Raw genomic sequence first — 19,071 nt, 5'->3', positions numbered from 1 at the left:
GCCCATAAAGTTATGAACAGCAGACTGTTAGAAGTTAGCATCAACCAGTTCCAGAATAAAACTTGAGAATATGGTATGTTGGAATACTGGCTCAAGGGTCTTTTTCAAGCCTACTGTACCTTTTTATCTCCATTTCTATCTCAAAGTATGTATCAAAGTATGATACATGCAAATTAGCTTATTTCCTTCTCCCTTACAGAAAATAGTTGAAGAAAAATACAAGCTACCAGTTCAATAAGGACCTTGTTTAAGACAGTAAGGTGGAGGCAATAAAGGAAGACACCTGACATCCTGTTCTGGCTTCTTCAAGCACATCCATGGATATATACACCTGCACACTTGATGTGGGAGGGTCTTCTGTTTTAATAAAGAAACTGCCTTGGCCAGCCCTTAGGTGGGTGGAGTAAACAGAACAGGAAGAAGGAAGTGAGGTAGATGGCTCAGTCAGATGCCACGCCTCTCTTAAGTGAGCCAGACTGCCGTGCCTCTCCTCTGAGAGATGCCAGATGTGATGGAACCAGCCACCAGGACAGACATGTTGAATCTTTCCCGGTAAGACACCGCTCGTGGTGTTACACAGATTATTAGATATGGGTTAGTCAAGATTTGAGTAAGAGGCTGAAAATAATGAGCCAGGCAGTATTTAAAAGAATACAGTTTCCGTGTAATTATTTTGGGGCATAAGCTAGCCGGTGGCCGGGAGCAGGGCGGCAGGAAGCCCGCCCACAGCCCATCACTACACACACTCCCATGCATGCGACAGAGGGAGGGAAGGAAGTGCAGGTATATCTCACTACAATGCTAAAAACTTTTAAACACACAGTTCTTGTGGACAATTTAAAGTCAGTTGTGCTTTAATAAATATTCAATTTTTTACTGTTTCCTAAAAAATTACTTTTTCATATATTTATTATATATTACACATATAATCATGCATTATGCATAAATATATATGTGTACACGATTATATACTAATATGTGATTATATATTATATAAAAGCAACTTATATGTTATAGTAAATAGCATATATAACATAGTATTATTGATAAATATATATGTGGCTTTTCTCAAGGCTGGGACAAAGTACCTAGTAAAAGTTACTAAAGGAGGGGTTTATTTTGGCTCACACTTGGAGGGTTCGCTCCATCGTGGCCAGTAAACAGTGCTGACAAAAGCAGCTGTGGCAGCAAGACAATGAGTGGAGCAGCTGGTCCTCAGTCAGGAAGCAGAGAGAGATTAAGGCTCATGTGTCAACCTCTGTGTTCAGTCTGGAATCCCAGCTCATGGACTGATGCCATTACTTTTTAAAGCAAACCTCAGTGCTCCCCCTGCTGGGAACAGAAGCACCCATCTCCAGAAAGGTAAATCGATTCTGAGACTTCCTCCTGTCTTTCATGGGAAGAGAACTGCTGTCAACATGAAGGCAACAGCCAAGTGGCCTTAAATCCAAGTACAAGGAGGGCAGTGCACTCTCACGGCCAAACCTTCACAAACGTGACTTCAGTCACACTGGAAATCAAGAATCTCCCATGAGCCGGGCGGTGGTGGCGCACGCCTTTAATCCCAGCACTCGGGAGGCAGAGGCAGGCGGATCTCTGTGAGTTCGAGACCAGCCTGGTCTACAAGAGCTAGTTCCAGGATAGGCTTCAAAGCTACAGAGAAACCCTGTCTCGAAAAACCAAAAAAAAAAAAAAAAAAAAAGAAAAAAAAAAAAGAATCTCCCATGATCACCCACTCTCCAGAATCTATTTTCTGCTTCTCTGCACACCATTTCATGCTGTGTGAATGTCTCCCACCTTGTCTCAAGCTACTGTCAACAGCATTCTAGCATCAACCACTCCTTTCTTGATCACTCTTACCAGGACACAAGTGATCTATTATCTTTTCTAAAACTATATTTAAAATCCACTTCATTGAGTTACGGTGTATACACAACATACACCCTTAAGCATACAAAACAGAGTTTGTCAAAGTACACAGCTATGAATAACATTTCACAAAGTTCCCTGTGTCCCTGTGGAACTACTCTCACCCCTGATGTAAACCCCAGCTAATATGACCCGTTCTCTATCATTATCCAGGAGTCTAGCCCACTACTAAGTCTCACAAAAATAGCATCCTAGTCTATCTTAATCCACCTGCTCTCATGCTATTTTGGGGGCATCTTTCATGCTGTTCCAGAAGTGCTTTTATTTTGCTACGGAGCAGTTTCCAAGAGAAAACAATTCTGACTTTAACTCAAAGAGAAGGGTAAAGAAATAGGAACAAGCAGAGGTTCTCCAGTGAAAGGGCAGGGCTAGAATTATTGCCAACTAGCTTAGCCTTTAGTAGAGAAAGGGTTAGCAAAGGAGAATATGAGATGGTTAACCAGGATGGGTGGGGTGGGTGAGCCCCTAGCCTGGGTAAGGGGAATAACTTTTCAAACAACAGCTCAGAAACCTTTATTAAAAGGTTGTTGTTATTGTTTTAGGATTTTATTTTAAAAGCTCTATTTTTGTTTTATGTGTATGAGTATTTTATCAGTCTATTATGTATACCACATGCATGCCTGGTGCCCTCAAAGGCCAAAAAAGGGTATTAAATCTCCTAGAATGAAGTTACAGATGGTTGTGAACTGCCAAGTGGGTGTTGGGAACCCAACTCAGGTCCTTTGCAAGAGCAGCAAGAGAGTGTGGACACACAAAGTTGAACTACAGCACTGTTTACAGTGAGGAGACGCAGAGACAATCTACATGTCTAATTACAGGGATGACCCTGTCCAATTATGAGTGTATGTTAAATGACCACTGTGGAATTGACAAATAAATGGCATAAAATTCATCTATGTGTCTTTAACACGTCTGTGTGTTATGATCTACTTCACTAACTTGTTCTGGAAAAAGTCAGAGCACTGTTTTCCCCTCATCTATGTTTCTAAGTTCTCTATTAAAACCACCTATCACTCAAGGAGCACAGTTCAACTTCTATTAAAACCACCTATCACTCAAGGAGCACAGTTCAACTTTTCAAGAGGGGTTGGAGAGGTGGGTCATCAATGAAAAGTTCTCCCAGAGGGCCCAAGTTCAGTTCCCAACACTCAGATAAGACAGTCTATATTCACCTGGAATTCTAGTTCTGGGGGATCTGATACCTTCTTTTGGCCTCCACAGGTACCCACCCATATGTGGCACACATTTACACAAAACACACACATAAATAAAAACAAATCTTTAAAACCTTTTAAGAAAAAAAAACCTCATAGAGGACTTGACTGAACTAAAAACCTGTCTGTTCTCCCCTTCCAGGGCTATGAAATCTGTCTCCTTACCTTATCCTCTGTGTGAGGCTCCGAGATCAACTTTAGCACATTCCTACACTGATCCACAAATGAATTTGCAATCAACTCGGCATGGCGCAAAAATATAGAGATGTCATCCTTTGTCAGCTGCTCGTCACCCACTAGCTTGGCTATCATAATGTCTAACAGTGCAACCCTGTAAAATAAAAGAGTTCTGCATCAGTATGTAACACTTAGGCTGTATGAGACCAAGAATGACTTCCAGAGGACATTTTAAGAGTTACTTTCATTTAAAAAAATTTTTAACTTTATTTTAATATCTAGCTAGAAAAACTTTTATTAATAAAACTAATTATAAACTGCCTGATTTGGAAGAAATGTTTAGTTTCTTCTATGTGACTTAATAGCAGCAAGAACTATACAATACACTTTTTATATCCATTACTTTAAAGATTGAGATAATTCAACATTTCAAAAAGGTTGTGAATTTAACGTTTATGAATACATTCACAAAATAATAGTAGCAAAGTGAAGTAGCTAACACCAATCTATGCATTATACACACTATCACATTTAATCTTCATAATAATATTAATTTTACATTAAAGATGTTAGTATAAAATATCAAATATCTGTAATTCAGCAGGCACCCACTCTCCCATATACAAACATCATACATACACATGCATATGTGCGCACATGTGTAAATGATTTTGTCTAAGTCACTATCTGACATGACCATTTCTTTTTTTGTTTGTTTTGGCGTTTTTTGGTTTTGTTTTGTTTTGACAAGGTTTCTCTGTAGCTTTGGAGCCTGTCCTGAAACTAGCTCTTGTAGACCAGGCTGGCCTCGAACTCACAGAGATCCACCTGCCTCTGCCTTCTGAGTGCTGGGATTAAAGGCACGCGCCACCATCACCTGATTGACATGACCATTTTTAATTCACTTGTGACTAAACATGTACATACTCTCTCTCAAAATTATGATTTCTGTTGTTGTTGTTTTAAATAATGAACATACAAAAAACTTAGTGAAATTTTCTATAGCAAAAAAAATACCTATTTAGTTATATTTAAAGTGACACAGGACAGACTACGGTTGGTAAAGTCACATACATGCAACCCTGAAAAGTTTTTAATGAGGACCAAGAATGAAGGTAAGAGGGGGAAAGAGTGTTTTATGAGCATTCTAGTGCAAGAAATAAAATATCTAAAATTTAAATTCAAAGACTGGCATCTCTACCAAGTTTTCAATTTAGATTTGAACTTCTCCAAAAGTGTGATCTGTTGAATACTATATGCTACAAAGGCTGAAAATGGTATTACCCAGAACAGCACGCTAATCAAGTAGAGGCAATAAATGCTATTGACAAACCTCTGCACTTTAATAAGTTAAGCAGAATCACAGCTGAGTATAACCTCAGTAAGCATTACACTACAGAGTCTCACTCAGATCCCTAACCTAGAAAACACAATGCCCAAGTCACAGCTGAATATAAAATATCCCCACAGACAGCTTGCTCCAATACTGAGAGGACGTAAAGGAACCTTCACCCAGCAACTGATGGAAAGAGAGGCAGAGAACTGCAGCAGAGCTCTGGACTGAGCTCCCAAAGTCCAGTTGAAGAGTGGAGTAAGAATATGAGCAAAGAGGTCAAGACCATGACGGGTTCACCCACTGAAACAGTCTACCTGAGGTAATAGGAGTGCACCAACTCCAGGTGGACTGGGAAGGAACAAGCATAGGACCAAACTAGTCCCTCTGAATGTGGTTGACAGTTGCATGCCTGGGGCAGACTGAGGGGCCACTGGCAGTGGCACCAGGATTTATCCCTACTGCATGTGCTGGCTTTTTGGAATCCTATTCTCTTTGGATGTATACCTTGCTCAGCCTGGATAAAGTGAGAAGGGCCTTGGACCTTTCACAAAGCAATGTGCCTTGCCCTCTCTGAGGACTGGATGGGGGTGGGGTGGGAGGATGTGTGGAGGGAGTGGGAGGAGGAGAGGGAGTGGGAGGAGGGGAGGAAGTGGAGACTTGGATTGATATTTTCTTTTTAAATCTAATAAATTTCTTTAAAAAATTACTTGAGCTGGGGATGGTGGCTATTATCCCAGCATTTCGAAGACTGACAGGGCAGAAGGAGCCCTAGAAGTTCAAGGTTCCACCTAGGTAAGGCAATGTATTAAAAAAGATAAAAAGGCTTCCATATTACACTTCAATTGTAAGAGGCCCCCAGACCTTAGCACAACTGACTCCATGATGGAAGTACCATTCAAGCCATAAAACTCAGCACAAAGACAGTATTACGCGCCAAAATGAAGACAGAGACCTAATGCATCAATTACCATAGTTCTGGGAGCATCTAAAAAAATGTACTAACCTTGGTTTTTGGCTTCTGTAGTTCCACTTTTGGCTAACTGTTCTTGTTAACTGAAGTGTGTCAACTCAGGACATAGCTTTTGTGCTTAAAAGCTCACCCTAAGAAAGGCTTGGGGCTACACTGGGATCCCAAACACCCGCTGTTGTCACTGACCAGCTCCAGCTAATAAAGATTTTCTATTGGCTAAAAAAAGAAAAAACAAGAAAAGGAAAGGAAAGGAAAGGAAAGGAAAGGAAAGGAAAGGAAAGGAAAGGAAAGGAAAGGAAAGGAAAAGAAAAGAAAAGAATAGAGATATCCCCACGCAATTCACATAGTGACACCTCAGAACAGAACTGGGGAAACAATTTAATGCGTATACGAGCATTTGCTATGAAAGCAAGAGAAGCTGAGCTTTAATTCCTAACACCCACATAAAACCTAGCCATGCCCTTGTGTGCCCATAGCCCCAAGGTGGGGGATGGGAGAAGCAGAAATAAGCAGATCTTGGGAGCCTGCTGGATAGCCAAAAATAAAAAATTTCATGTTCAGTGAAAGACCCTACCTATGGAGGGATGGATGGATGGATGGATGGATGGATGGATGGATGGATGGATGGATGGATGGAAAGAAGCTGGAAAGTAATAGAGGAAGACACCCCAAAGTGCACACATATGCACAAGTGCACAGGCATGCTCTCACACACTTATACAAACACCATTTTACCACATAGTCTTGGTCCCTAGACAGTAACGTTATTTTAGGAGATGGGAGAATTTTAGGAGATAGGCCTGGGTGGAGGAAGTAGATCAGTGAAGGCATGCCTTTGAAGGCCCATCAGGAAGTGAGCCACTTTACTCCCCAACGTGCTCCTAAGCCTCACAGTGGCCCAGAAGTTAAACTACAGGCTCAAACTTCTAAAACTGTGAGCCAGAATAAACCTTACCTTCATCAGGCATTTGTCTTTGTATTCTCAGTGATTGTCTAACCACTGCTTTCCAGAGATACAATTAGGAGAAAAGCCACAGCCTCCAAAGGAGGAGGGAGCTATGGTTGCAGCACAGTACTAACCATAGAAGCCATAAGCAGAAATGGAAATTCATAGCTGGGTATAGGGGCATATGCTTTGCAATCTTAGTCTCTAATGCCAGGTTTTGAGAGGCCAATGCAGTCTGAGACCAGCTTAGGCAACATCGTAACAAAGGCGCATTCCCCCCACATTTACTGACTACTAACTACGCAAACACTGAGACCTTAATATATCATCTATTTAGGTAGTTATCATAATTCCATCAAGTGACTATTACTATCCCTTTGCATAGATGAAACAGGGCTCTAAAAAGGTTAAATAAGTGAGCCACCCAAATAGCAACAGCCTTTGTTCCTGTGCTACATACATACATTAGAACTGAGCACTGTGCACACTCCCTCTAAAGAGCAGCCTTCTCTACCTAACAATTACACGGGCTCAGCAAGAACAGGGACCAGAAAGTGAATAATATTGGCTCTCATTATTAATGAATCATACCAAACAAACTGATTACATGTGAATTAAAAATTCTCTCACAAAATAATCTGCTCCCAATGGACTGTCAGCCCCTAGGTAAAGGAGTGAAACCCGTAACAATGACAAGAAAGCGCAGATGAAGAGAGGACTTTCACATATGCACAGTTATTGGCCGTACCACTCCACTAGGCAGGGAGTGTGCTCACAGTTCACCATCATGCCCCAGGAGCCACCAGCAGACACTTCGTACAGTGCCTGTTTTATTAACTGATCCACAAACATATTTTAAAATGTGGACAGTCTGATATTCTAACGCAGGGGCCTGGAGACACAGTCCGACACCTCAAAGGATTCTTCTATGTCCCTCTGGTGCTCTCACGTGTGGTTCCTTATCTGACTCACAGAATCTGGGAATCACTGTCTCCTTTATTCTCCTAAGGATTCTCCATGCACAGGAGAAAAATTTACTCATCACATAAACCTGCTGAGAAAAACTCTTATTTTAGTCCTACTGACCTGCCAAAGCAAACTTCTAAAGAATATACTCTATCTTCCCCATTAAGAGGCAAAGGGTACCAAGCTTCCACTTCACCCAGAACCCGAGACCCTCACAGCAGCTTCTCCCCAACATGAACCTCTCCATATCAGCATGGGCAAAAACAATATACACAGCCACCCTTCAATGGCTGGAGTCAATCACCATAAAGGGCTCACTCCCAAGTAAGCCTGAGAATCCAGATTCCACAGCACTGTGACTACAGAAGGATTCCAACTAATAATTGCTCCTCTCGGATTCGCAGCAACACCATCAGAGCAGTTCATACTTTATCTCATGCTCACCAATGAGGCATAATCCCCACAGGCAGGTTAATTCTCCAGTGTATTCACTGGAAATATTTGTTGGTTGGGCTATATGATGTAACTATGTGGCAGAGCATTTGCCAAATCATACATGAGACTCTAGGTTTGACCCCTAGGACTATAAAATATATAATAAAAATGTATTGGTTGAGACAAAAATTTTTGTTGCTAAAACAAAGTCCAATCCTGTCCTTTCTGCCCAGTGCTCTCTCACACTGTTCTCTCATAAGCATCTTTTTTATCTCAACCAAAACAAAATATTTTACTGTTCCCCAAACACATACAAAAACTACCACAGGCAGTCAGAATTCACTTACTGAAATGACTCAAGGAACAAAAATTTGCTTTTAGCCCTAATTGGTGGTAAAATGTAATTCTTTCATCTGTAGAAAGTAGTACAACTTCCTACATTTAGGCCATATTTTAATACTACATGGTTATATATATTGAAAACATGTGTTAGTACAGATAAAGTATATCCATGTTCACATGTGCAATTCTGAGGGCATGAAAAACACAAACAAATCCTGGGCCAGAATACTTTTGATTGCTCTGTTTTGAAAAACAAAACTTACTATAGCTAACAATGTGGCTGGGGCCATACTGCCACTCAAGATACAAACCACCCGACATACCTCCAGTACAACCTAAGTCAATGTGAAGACTTCTCTCAAGAGTCTGGTAGACCCTCTTCATTCATTTCTGGAGCTAGCAGGCAATAACTGATCATGATGTCTAACTATTCTGTGGATGCCATCAATGTCAGAGACAAACAGCACCACATCTATAAAACCAGCTTGCTCTCTTCTTTAAAGAGACATGACCTGCATGTCCCTGTCCTCTGTGCTATGGTGTTTGAAGCCTTCATGCATACACAGAGTATTATTTTACCATCCTGACTTCAGTGGTAGGAAGCATATTACTTGGATTACCCTCTACTACCTACTAGGTTGAGTGTGAATAGGCCTTGTAAATGTTCTTCCTCTCTAATAAAGACACACTATTTTATGTGAATTAATTACTAGAAAATCATAAGCCAACAATATATATTCAAAATAATCGAACTAGTTATATGAACAAGTAAGCACATCCCAAACATACAACTATAATGTGTACTTGAATAAACTATTATAAAATTTTGTCCTTAAAAGTTTTGTTTATATTTCTTCAAAACATGCAGTATTTTACTAAGTAAATGGCATCAAACTGAATTCAATAACCCTATAAAAATCACTGCCTGTTGTGGCTGTGCTGTGATGTTAAGCAAGCAATGTAAAACCAGCACTGCACAGACACATGTACTTGGAGGCCTTTGCCAATGAGAAACCACACAGCTTTCAGTACAGACTACAGGACACTATATGGAATGCTAAAGAGTCAAAACCACCCAGGCTTGGGGTTACCTTTCCTGATCGCTGAGTTTGGAATACATGGCTTCCACCAACTCCGGGCTTTTCAGAAAGTGGTCTGAAATAATCAAGAACCTATGGGGAAAAGAAAGGGAAATTTGGTTACTACATACAGTAAAACATGCATGTCCTTACCTACTTTATAAACACATCTCACATAAAAGAAAAGCCTTTCACTTCATTGAACTTTTTTATTATAGTCTTTTAAAAATATTATTTGTATACATATGGTCATTTTGCTTGTAAGTATGTACTTGCTGAATACATGTGGTACACCTACATGTATGCCTAAGACAGAAGCCAGAAGAAGGTGATGTATCCTCTGGAACTGGAGTTACAGACTGTGTGGTGAGCCACGTCGTGGGTGTTGGGGACTGAATCCAGGTCCTCTGTAAGAGCAACAAGCACTCTTAACCCCTGAGCCATCTCTAAAGCCCTAACTTTACTGTAATTTTCTGTTTTAGGAGGTTCACAAATTTTTTTTTGGTAGTAATAAGGTGGGGGTTATCCTTGAAGTATTATTTTCTCCAATTTTCCATGTGAAATTTTATGAAAATAATTCATTTGGTTCAAATAGAAAAGCAAATCTACTTCAGCTTTTATCCAAGCTTTTCAACTATGAACAGGAACATGAAATTTAGCTACAATTTCAGATCTAGACAGAAAACATAACACACGATTTTAGTCAGAAGCTGTAAGACAAGGCAGAAAAATGAACATGTCATATTGTTATTTAAAGATATGCCGACAATGCAGTGATGAATCCTGGCTTGATTTTCCGCTCTTTAAAAGTACTCAAGTTACCAAGAAAACATCCACGTTGTCAAGCACTGTGCTCATCTGGACAGAGAGAGGACTATGGAAGCCTGAGGCAAAGATTATAAGCATATTTCTTCAAAGTACCTCTGTGACATCTAAAAAGATTGAATGCCATTATCAGTTCTCAATTTTATCTAAGAGAAGATATCAGTAAGACTTAAGAATTATGGAATATGATGTTTATAAATACTGTTATAGTAATAAGGGTGGACTATAAAGTAGCAAATACACTAATACACAATTTACTCTCTCATTAACAAATAATGTCATTGAGTGTGATAATCAAATGACACACACCAATTACCACCACACTGCCCTCTATCTAAACGTAAAACTCAGCACTGGTAGAAGCTCAGTGGCTACTACCGACACAAAGCCCTGTGCCCCCCCCACACCACTATCTCTGGAAAAAAAAATCTAAACAAGTATTCTATTTTTTCTACAGATCATTAAAATTGCCAATCACTACTTAGATTTAAATATTTCTAACAATAATGAATAATAATTAAAAATGTCAATAGTATTCATATTAATTTAGGCAATTTATCAAGTGGAGTAAGCACTTCAAGCTAGGTTCACAAATAAAACTGGAATTCCAAAGCCCATTCATACATAATTTGGTTATTTAGAAATCAAAACTTTTCTCATGAGAACAACTGTTAAAAACACAATATTCAATCAAACATGGTAGTGTGCCTATGATTCTAGAACAAGGGAGGCTTATGCAGAGAGACTGCCAGGTTCAAGGCCAGCCCAGACAACACAGCAAGATTATCTTCCCATGACACTACAATATTACAAGTACTATACCAGCAACTAGAAAATAAATTTTACTTCCCCAAATACTCCCCAAAAGCAGAGAAAAGGCCACAACTGCCAGATGACCCAGCTATTTCACTCCTGGGCAAATTAGCCAGCAAAATTAGCCTTGCTATAGAGATATTTGCATGTCCATGTTTATTTATTGATGCTTTATTAAGTATAGCAAAGAATTGGAATCAACCTAATTGTTCACTGAGAAATTAATAATGAATATTAAACACATGTATACATTCACACAAATACTATTCAACTCTAAAGAAAAAGGTAATTAAAAAATTATATGAAATGGATGGATTTAGATGTATTATATTACTCTAAGTCACACAATCTCAAAAAAGGAAAAAAATGCATTCTCTTCTGGATGCAGAATCTAAACAAAAACATATGTAAACAGTGTACATGTGGATACAGTATAACATATAGAAAAGACAACAAGAAAGAATAAATATTGGTGGATAAAGAAATGAATGTAGGTAATGGACACAAGTTATGAAAAGATATTTTTTAAAAAGCTAAGTGTTTTTCTAGTTCTAATTCTATCACAGATTTGGGATTTGGTGGGAAGGGGTAAGTGGATAAAAACATATCCAAAGATGAATGTGTAAAATCTGATGTGAAGCTCCACAGACTCAGAATGGCTATTCTAAAAATGAAGAAGTTCATTGAGAAAGAGTACTGGAGGGGGAGCAGGGGTTGGTTTTTCAAGACAGGGTTTCTCTGGCTGTCCGGAACTCACTTTGTAGATCAGGTTGGCCTCCAACACACACACCTGCCTCTGCCTCTTGAATATTGGGATTTAAGATATGTGCTGCCACCACCACCAGACTGTGATGGTTTTTATTTGAAAAATTTTTATAATAAGTTTATGAAAAAAACCTTAAGTACAGAAAAAGACATTATCCAACTACTCAAACCAAATGCAATGCCAAAGACTTTCTCACCTACACTTTCGTGTTACTCCAGGATATCCAAACAGATCTGGAGCTATTATTATAGTCTTCTTTCCTTTTCTAAGACTAATGAAAAAAATGAGAAGATAAAACCTCATGCTATTGGTGCTCTTTATCAGTCATGTGCACGTTCAACCAAGGGAAAGAGGACAGAAAGGGGGTCTTCTCCAATTTCCAGGAACCTGTTTAGACTTAACAGTAAAGTAATTTCTGGGGGCCTCTGAAGGTTCCAAGCAAACGCAGCCCACGAGCAGAGTTACCAGTTGAAGCCTACCTCCCCGGTGCTCCAGTCCACTTGGTGACCACTGAGTTTCTGAGGTACTCTCAAGGAGATTTTGTATCTGCCCATTATGAGCTTGGTTCTTTATTCCAAGCTGCTAAGATACAACCCCAGATACCTTTCAAGTACCTACCAAATAAAACAGAACTTTGCTACAAGTTGGCTCTAAGTAAGCTGACTCTGAGGACTCATGCTGAATGACTGCAAATGTCACATGTGCATACTGAGGGGTGTTTCCCAAGTAAAACGTAAGATTTTCATGGGACAGCAGCTGTATATGGTAATTCAAATAAAAATGACATCCAAAAAAGTAAATCATTTTAAATTTAGATAAAACTTCAACATAATAATATTTCATTTAAGAGGTTCAAACTGAAAAGGTTTATACTTTACCCAAGGCTCACTACCAGAGGTCACCTAGGTCCTGATCACACTGCCCATTGTTAGGAATAAATCTACAAAAATGCTTATATTAATAGGAAAGAACTACAAAAATGTGAAAAATAAAAAATAAAATGCAGACAACAAAATTTTTGATGAGTTTTACAATGAAAAGCAGGTCAATTTGTTAAGAGATAATGTAATAATTGCAAATATAAACATCACATGATGATGTAACAGCTATAAACATAGATACTACATAATTACGTAACAACTATAAACACAGACACTACATGTATACACTTCACAAGCCTGAAAACAAATACAGCAACCTGAAAGAATTGAAAGGAAACTGGAGTAGTGGCACACCTGTGACCTCAGCACCTGAAAGGGTGAGGCACAAGAATTATTAGTTCAAGGGCAGCTAAGGATAAAAGATAAAATCCTGTTCCAAAAGAAAGAAACTGGATTGCTGGAAGACTCTAGCAAAACTAGCAAAGCACACTCATTTTAAGTGCACACAGAACATTCTCTATGGTAATGATATAGTGGGCCATAAACAACCTCAAGAATTTTAAAAAGAATGAAATTATACAAAGGGTGTTCACTCCCAGTGAAATAAAAATTAAAAATAAATAACAAGACAAAATTTAGGAAAAACACATGGAAACCAGTCTCCTAAACAACCAATGGATACAAGAAAAAAATATAAGATAACTAAAATTGATTTGAAATAAATAAAACTGAAAGCACAATACATCAGGATTCACAGACTACTAAACAACTCTTATAAGGAAACTGATGGCTGTAAATTCTTAGACCCCATGTCAATAATCTAACTCCCTTTCAATCTTAAAAAGTAACAAAAAGACAAAATCCAAACCAAGGAGCAGGACAACTACAACAAAGGTTACAACAGAAAAAGAACAAGAACTAGAAGTCAAACAGAAGGGTCAGTGAGGTGGCTCAGCATGCAAAGGCTCTTCCTAAGCAAGCCTGACAATCTGAGTTCAAGTCCTGGAATTTCCATAAAGGCAGAAAGAGAAACTCAATCGACAGCATTGTCCTCTGAGCTCCACAGATATGCTATGCCAGCTGCCCATCCCGTCACCCTAGGCCTAACCCAGTAATACATTTCTGTAAAAAAGAACTACAGATTCATTTTTTTAAAAAAATCCTACCTGTTTTTAAAACTAAAATGATGGTCCTAATATTAATTAACATGGAAATGCAAGAGAACTAAAGTAGCCTCCTCTCCCCACCACACACACAAATCTTGATAAAGATATAGAAGGCCTCACATTTTCAGATGTCAAATTTTATGTTTATCAAGAGCATGTACTACTGGGATTAAAAGAGAAATTAAACTGATTAAAGAATTAAACAAACAAACAAAAAAACTGACCGGAGGTTTGTGAGCAATAAAATATCAGCATTTATATCCTCAGAGCATAAGAAAACTGGCTGGAGATCGTTCACTTAGTAAAGTATTTGCAGCCCCAGTTCAACTGAGTTCAAGCCCCAGCATCCATAGAAAGGTATGCAAATAAGTAAGTAAGTAAATAATGAAAAGTGTGTGGGATGTGCGCTTGTAATCTCAACATTGGAAAGACAGAAACAAGGCAGACTCCTAGGGGCTTTATGGCCAGTCGGACTCATCTAAGTTCCCCTACATCCCAGTGGGGAACCCAAACAAGGTGACACATCCTGAAGACACCAACCAAGGCTGACTACCGAACATACACAGAATATAGGAACACTGCTCCAGCATACCCCTGACTGCCTGTGTCCTCCTGCATAGGCCATACAGGCCAAAGCTTGAATGTAGCTCATCTGAGTCTTGCTGATACCTTGTATTGATTCTAGAATAAGAGAAGATAAGGAGCTCTTTCCTAAGACAGGATACTGTGAGAGATTCTAAAGGCTATAGTAAGGTCCTTTCTGCACAGCTCTCTCACAATATAAAAGCAGTTCGTGCCTCTAAGTAACACATTGTCTGAAGCTACAAGTGGCTGTTCTATCTAGACTGGAAAAATCACCCAACACGTTGACCTGTGTATTTCTGATACTGAATCCCAAAAGAAAGGACAAAGGACATAGGATTGAAAAAGTACTCCAGCAGATTTATCTACTATCCTTGTTTGTTTCTGATCTGTGATAGAATACTAACCAAAAACAGTATGGAGGAGGAAGGGGTTTATGCAGTTTACAGGTTATACTCCATCAACAAAGCAAGCCAGGGCAATAGCTGAAGGCAGGAACTGGAGCACAGACCATGAAGGAACACTGATGGCTGGCTTGATCAACTATCTTTCTTATACAGTTTAGGCCCACCTGCCCAAGGATAGCCCCAACAACGACAGACTGGGCCCTTTACTTCATCAATTAGCCATCAACAAAACATCCTGCAGATAGGCCCACAGAGGCAACTCTTCAGTTGAGAGTCCTTCTTTCCAAGTATGTCTATGTTTGTGTCAAACTGACAAAAACAAACCAGTACACCTACAGGCGCTGGTAGCACATGCCTTTAATCTCAGCACTTAGGAGACAGAGGCAGGTGGATCTCTGTGAGTTCGAGGCCAGCCTAGACTACAGAGTTAATTTCAGGAAAGCCAGGCCTATGCAGAGAAACCCTGCCTTGAAAAACCAAAAGAAAATAGAAGAAGTTGAAGTGATCCCAAAAAGAACAAGCTCCTAGAAATCTATGCTAAATAACATCAACTCCTAAAAAAAGTCTTAAAAGCAACCAGAGAGAAATCAAACATTCTTTCTACAGAAATAATGTGAAAAGCAACAAGCGTCTCATTTACACAATGCCCACAAGACACATGCCAACTTGTAATCTTTAATGAACCATCTGCTAAAGGTCACAGTGGTTTTTAAACAAGCTGAGACATTTGTACCATGTTCATTCAGATACCAAAACTGGCCTTCCCTCTCCTTACCACCTTTAGAAACTCCTATTTGGGGCTGGAGAAATGGCTCAGAAGTTAGGAGCATAACTGTTCTTCATGAGGTCCTGAGTTCAATTCTCCGCAACCACATGGTTGCGTACAACCATCTATATTGACATATGATGCCCTCTTCTGGCATGCATGGAAACATACAGATAGAACACTGTGTGTGTGTGTGTGTGTGTGTGTGTGTGTGTGTGTGTGTGTGTGTGTGTGTGTGTTTTGAGACAGGGTTTCTCAGTAGCTATGGAACCAGTCCTAGAACTCACTCTGTAGACCAGGTTGGCCTCAAACTCAGAGAATCACCTGCCTTTGCCTCCCAAGTGCTGGGATTAAAGGCATGTTGTGAGGAGCGCAGGGCCCTTTGTTCCACCCCGCCCTGTCCAGCTAGCTTAACCCCCAAAATAACGACACAGAAATTGTATTAATTAAATTACTGCCTGGCCCATTATATCTAGCCTCTTCTTGACCAACTCTCACATCTTGATCTAACCCATTTCTATTAATCTGTGTTCACCACAAGGCTTACTGGGAAAGATTCTAACCAGCGTCCATCTTGGGCAGGAAAACCATGGCATCTGCCTGTCTGTCCTTCTTCCCAGCATTCTGTTCTGTCTTCCCCGCCTATCTAAGCTCTGTCCTATCAAAAGGCCAAGGCAGTTTTTTATTCAACCAATGAAAGCAACACAAATACAGAAGGACCTCCTACACCAAAGGCATGTGCCACCACCGCCCAGCTAATAAATAAATCTTAAAAAAAAAAAGAAGGAGAAGGAGAAGGAGAAGGAGAAGGAGAAGGAGAAGGAGAAGGAGAAGAAGAAGAAGAAGAAGAAGAAGAAGAAGAAGAAGAAGAAGAAGAAGAAGAAGAAGAAGAAGAAGAAGAAGAATCTCCTACTCAAGGCTAAGCCCAGGCTTTACCTTTTCCACAACCTCGAAAGAACTATCATACCTTGAGTTTTTACTTAAAACTACAAAGGGGTTGAGACTGTGGCTCAGTGGGAGAGCTCATCTATTTGAACTCAACTAGTCTGCACCACAAAAAAGTAAATAAATTAATAAATTAATAGCTAGAATAAGCCAGATGTGAAAATCACAATCTCAGCTCCTGAGAGGCTGAGGCAGGGGATCAAATCTTCAGGGCCAGCCTAGAAAACAAGCAGGCCCTGTCTCAATATACTACTAAAACCTCTATAAGGAAAATGATCTGTTAGGGTGACCTCAAACAAATTTCCAGCAAGATACTTACGGCCATTCTGACTCTGGATGCTTTTGGTGAGCTTCTATCACGTTAATTGCAATATTGAGGTTTTCTTCCAGGTCTTTCATTCTTTCAGGATTAAGAGATGTGAACAAAATCATTGAACAGTAGGCAACAATCTTTTTGTCTGGATGATTTAAGCAAGACCTGACAAACAAAGAAATGAGACTCTTAGTCCAATTATCAAACCAGAAAAATAAGATTATAACATAAATAATAGTAATCCTTAGCAAATTTAGTATATATTGGTATTTTTAGGATATAATAAATATGTATAGTGCTGTGAAACAAAGCATATCTTTGACTATAAAAACAGTAAATATAACAGTAAGATATGATAAAGTAGGACTGGAGAGATGACTTAGTGACTAAAAGCACCAAGTGTTCTTGCAAAGGATACAAGTCTGGCTCCCAGCATGTACTCCTGGGGCTCACAACTGCTTATAATTCTGGCTCCAAGGGATTCAACTCTGGCTCCAAGAGACCCAACACTCTTTTGACTGAGGGCAACTTTATTCATACACTCTACTCACAAACAAACATGTATGCACATATATAATTACAAATAAAAATAAATCTCAAAAAAGACAATAAAAAATTGCACGTGACTTAGGACTCAGAACTGAAAAGAAAGTAACATTTAAATATAAAAAAAAAATTAGAACGATTACCCCTAAGTCCTATCAGCTACAAGAACTTAGTGAAATCACTTATTGTCAGTTATATCATGGCTCATCCTAAAATTTGATTTTTGTCCCCACTTAAACTTCACAACTCAGGCATGGAGATACACGCTATTAATGGCAGTATTCAAGAGGCAGAGGCAAGTGGATCTCCTGAGAATTACAAGACCTAGCCCTGTTAATATAGCAAGTTTTAGGCTAGGTAGCCAGAGACACAAAGTGATACCTTATCTTTAAAAAAAAAAAAATATGTAGAATAATGAGATTGCATAGCCAATAAAGGAGCTTGCTACCAAACCTGATAACCTGACTTCAATCTCTAGAACCCATGCAAAAGTGAAAAGGAGAGAACCGACTCCTGAAAGTTGTCTCAGGCTTCCACATAATTGCTATAGCACAAACACATGTATATGCACACAGTTAATAGAAAATGTTAAAAAAAACTGTAAAATAATTCATATGAATTTATGTAGCTTGAGTTTCATTCTTTCCATCTATAGTTAATTATTATTAATTGTAAAGATAATAGATACCTATAAATAAACATTTATTAATAGATATATATCTATAAACACACACTTCAGGCATTTGAGAAACGTACTCTAAGCTAGAACTAAATAAGAGTTCATCTAATAACCATAACTTATATACAAGCCCAGAAAACAAGCACAACCAGAAAGGGAAGCTCAGACCTTATACAGCAGCACTTGGTGTCACAATGCAGCTATACCCTTTACTATTGACAATCTACAGAAACTTCACCTGTCTACAGGACTTGTAACAACAGAGATAATCACACCCAACTTAAAGCACGTCAGTAATAGCTGTTGTCCTGCTACCCACACTGCTCACACTAGAAACTTGGCCTCCACAACCACTACACAGTGTCCCTCTACTGCCTGTCCACTTCTGTCACCAATTTACATTTTACTGTGATGCTAAACTAATTACGAATTAATAGAGCTAGTGTTTTAAAGTAATACATAACATGAACCAATTCAAGATCCAATATAAATAACCAGACTGGTTATAAACTTCTTACAGCAGCCATCAGACAGGTCAACCACATTTATAGTAATAAAGACGCTCAGTACTCATCTCTAACGCTGACAAAGGGAACTGAATTATCTTCTTCTCCTTGTGGCAGATTACCACATTACTCAGATCGAACAACAGAATAGCTACCCCCACTTCTCACAGTCAAAGTCATCTCACACTGATAAGCACATGTTATCCAAACGTTATAATTCTCCATTTCTACCAAAAATAGTATGGGGCCGTGTTCGTGCACAACAGTAAAAAATAAAGGATTAACTCACTGCCCATATTTTAAAGTCTTCTGTTTATAGGGTTTTTTTTTTCTGTATCAGTTTCAGGGTTCTTAATGAAGTTACTACTTTCTTCATGATCTTTATTTCCTAAGGATAAATTGGCATGTTCCCAGGACCACCCATCTTGGTACAGAGCTCAGTGAGTATCAGATATGTGTATTATGGAACCACCACACAAACC

General features: G+C 39.1%; 1 protein-coding gene across 1 annotated transcript in view; it reads right to left on the bottom strand.

Moving 5' to 3' along the window:
- Atxn10 (ataxin 10) overlaps positions 1-19,071 on the bottom strand; it is a 134,890-nt gene that overhangs the window by 83,817 nt on the left and 32,002 nt on the right. The window contains exons 5-7 of the mRNA XM_038341729.2: positions 16,865-17,023; positions 9,407-9,487; positions 3,309-3,474 (exon numbers count right to left, since the gene is read on the bottom strand). Of these exons, the coding sequence (XP_038197657.1) occupies positions 3,309-3,474; positions 9,407-9,487; positions 16,865-17,023 (406 nt within the window). The remainder of the gene's footprint in view (positions 1-3,308; positions 3,475-9,406; positions 9,488-16,864; positions 17,024-19,071) is intronic.

The sequence above is a fragment of the Arvicola amphibius genome, chromosome 9 (assembly GCF_903992535.2).
Source record: "Arvicola amphibius chromosome 9, mArvAmp1.2, whole genome shotgun sequence".
NCBI classification, from domain to species: Eukaryota; Metazoa; Chordata; class Mammalia; order Rodentia; family Cricetidae; genus Arvicola; species Arvicola amphibius.
The sequence above is the reverse complement of the archived record's forward strand: the minus strand, read 5'-3'. Positions and strand labels throughout refer to the sequence as shown.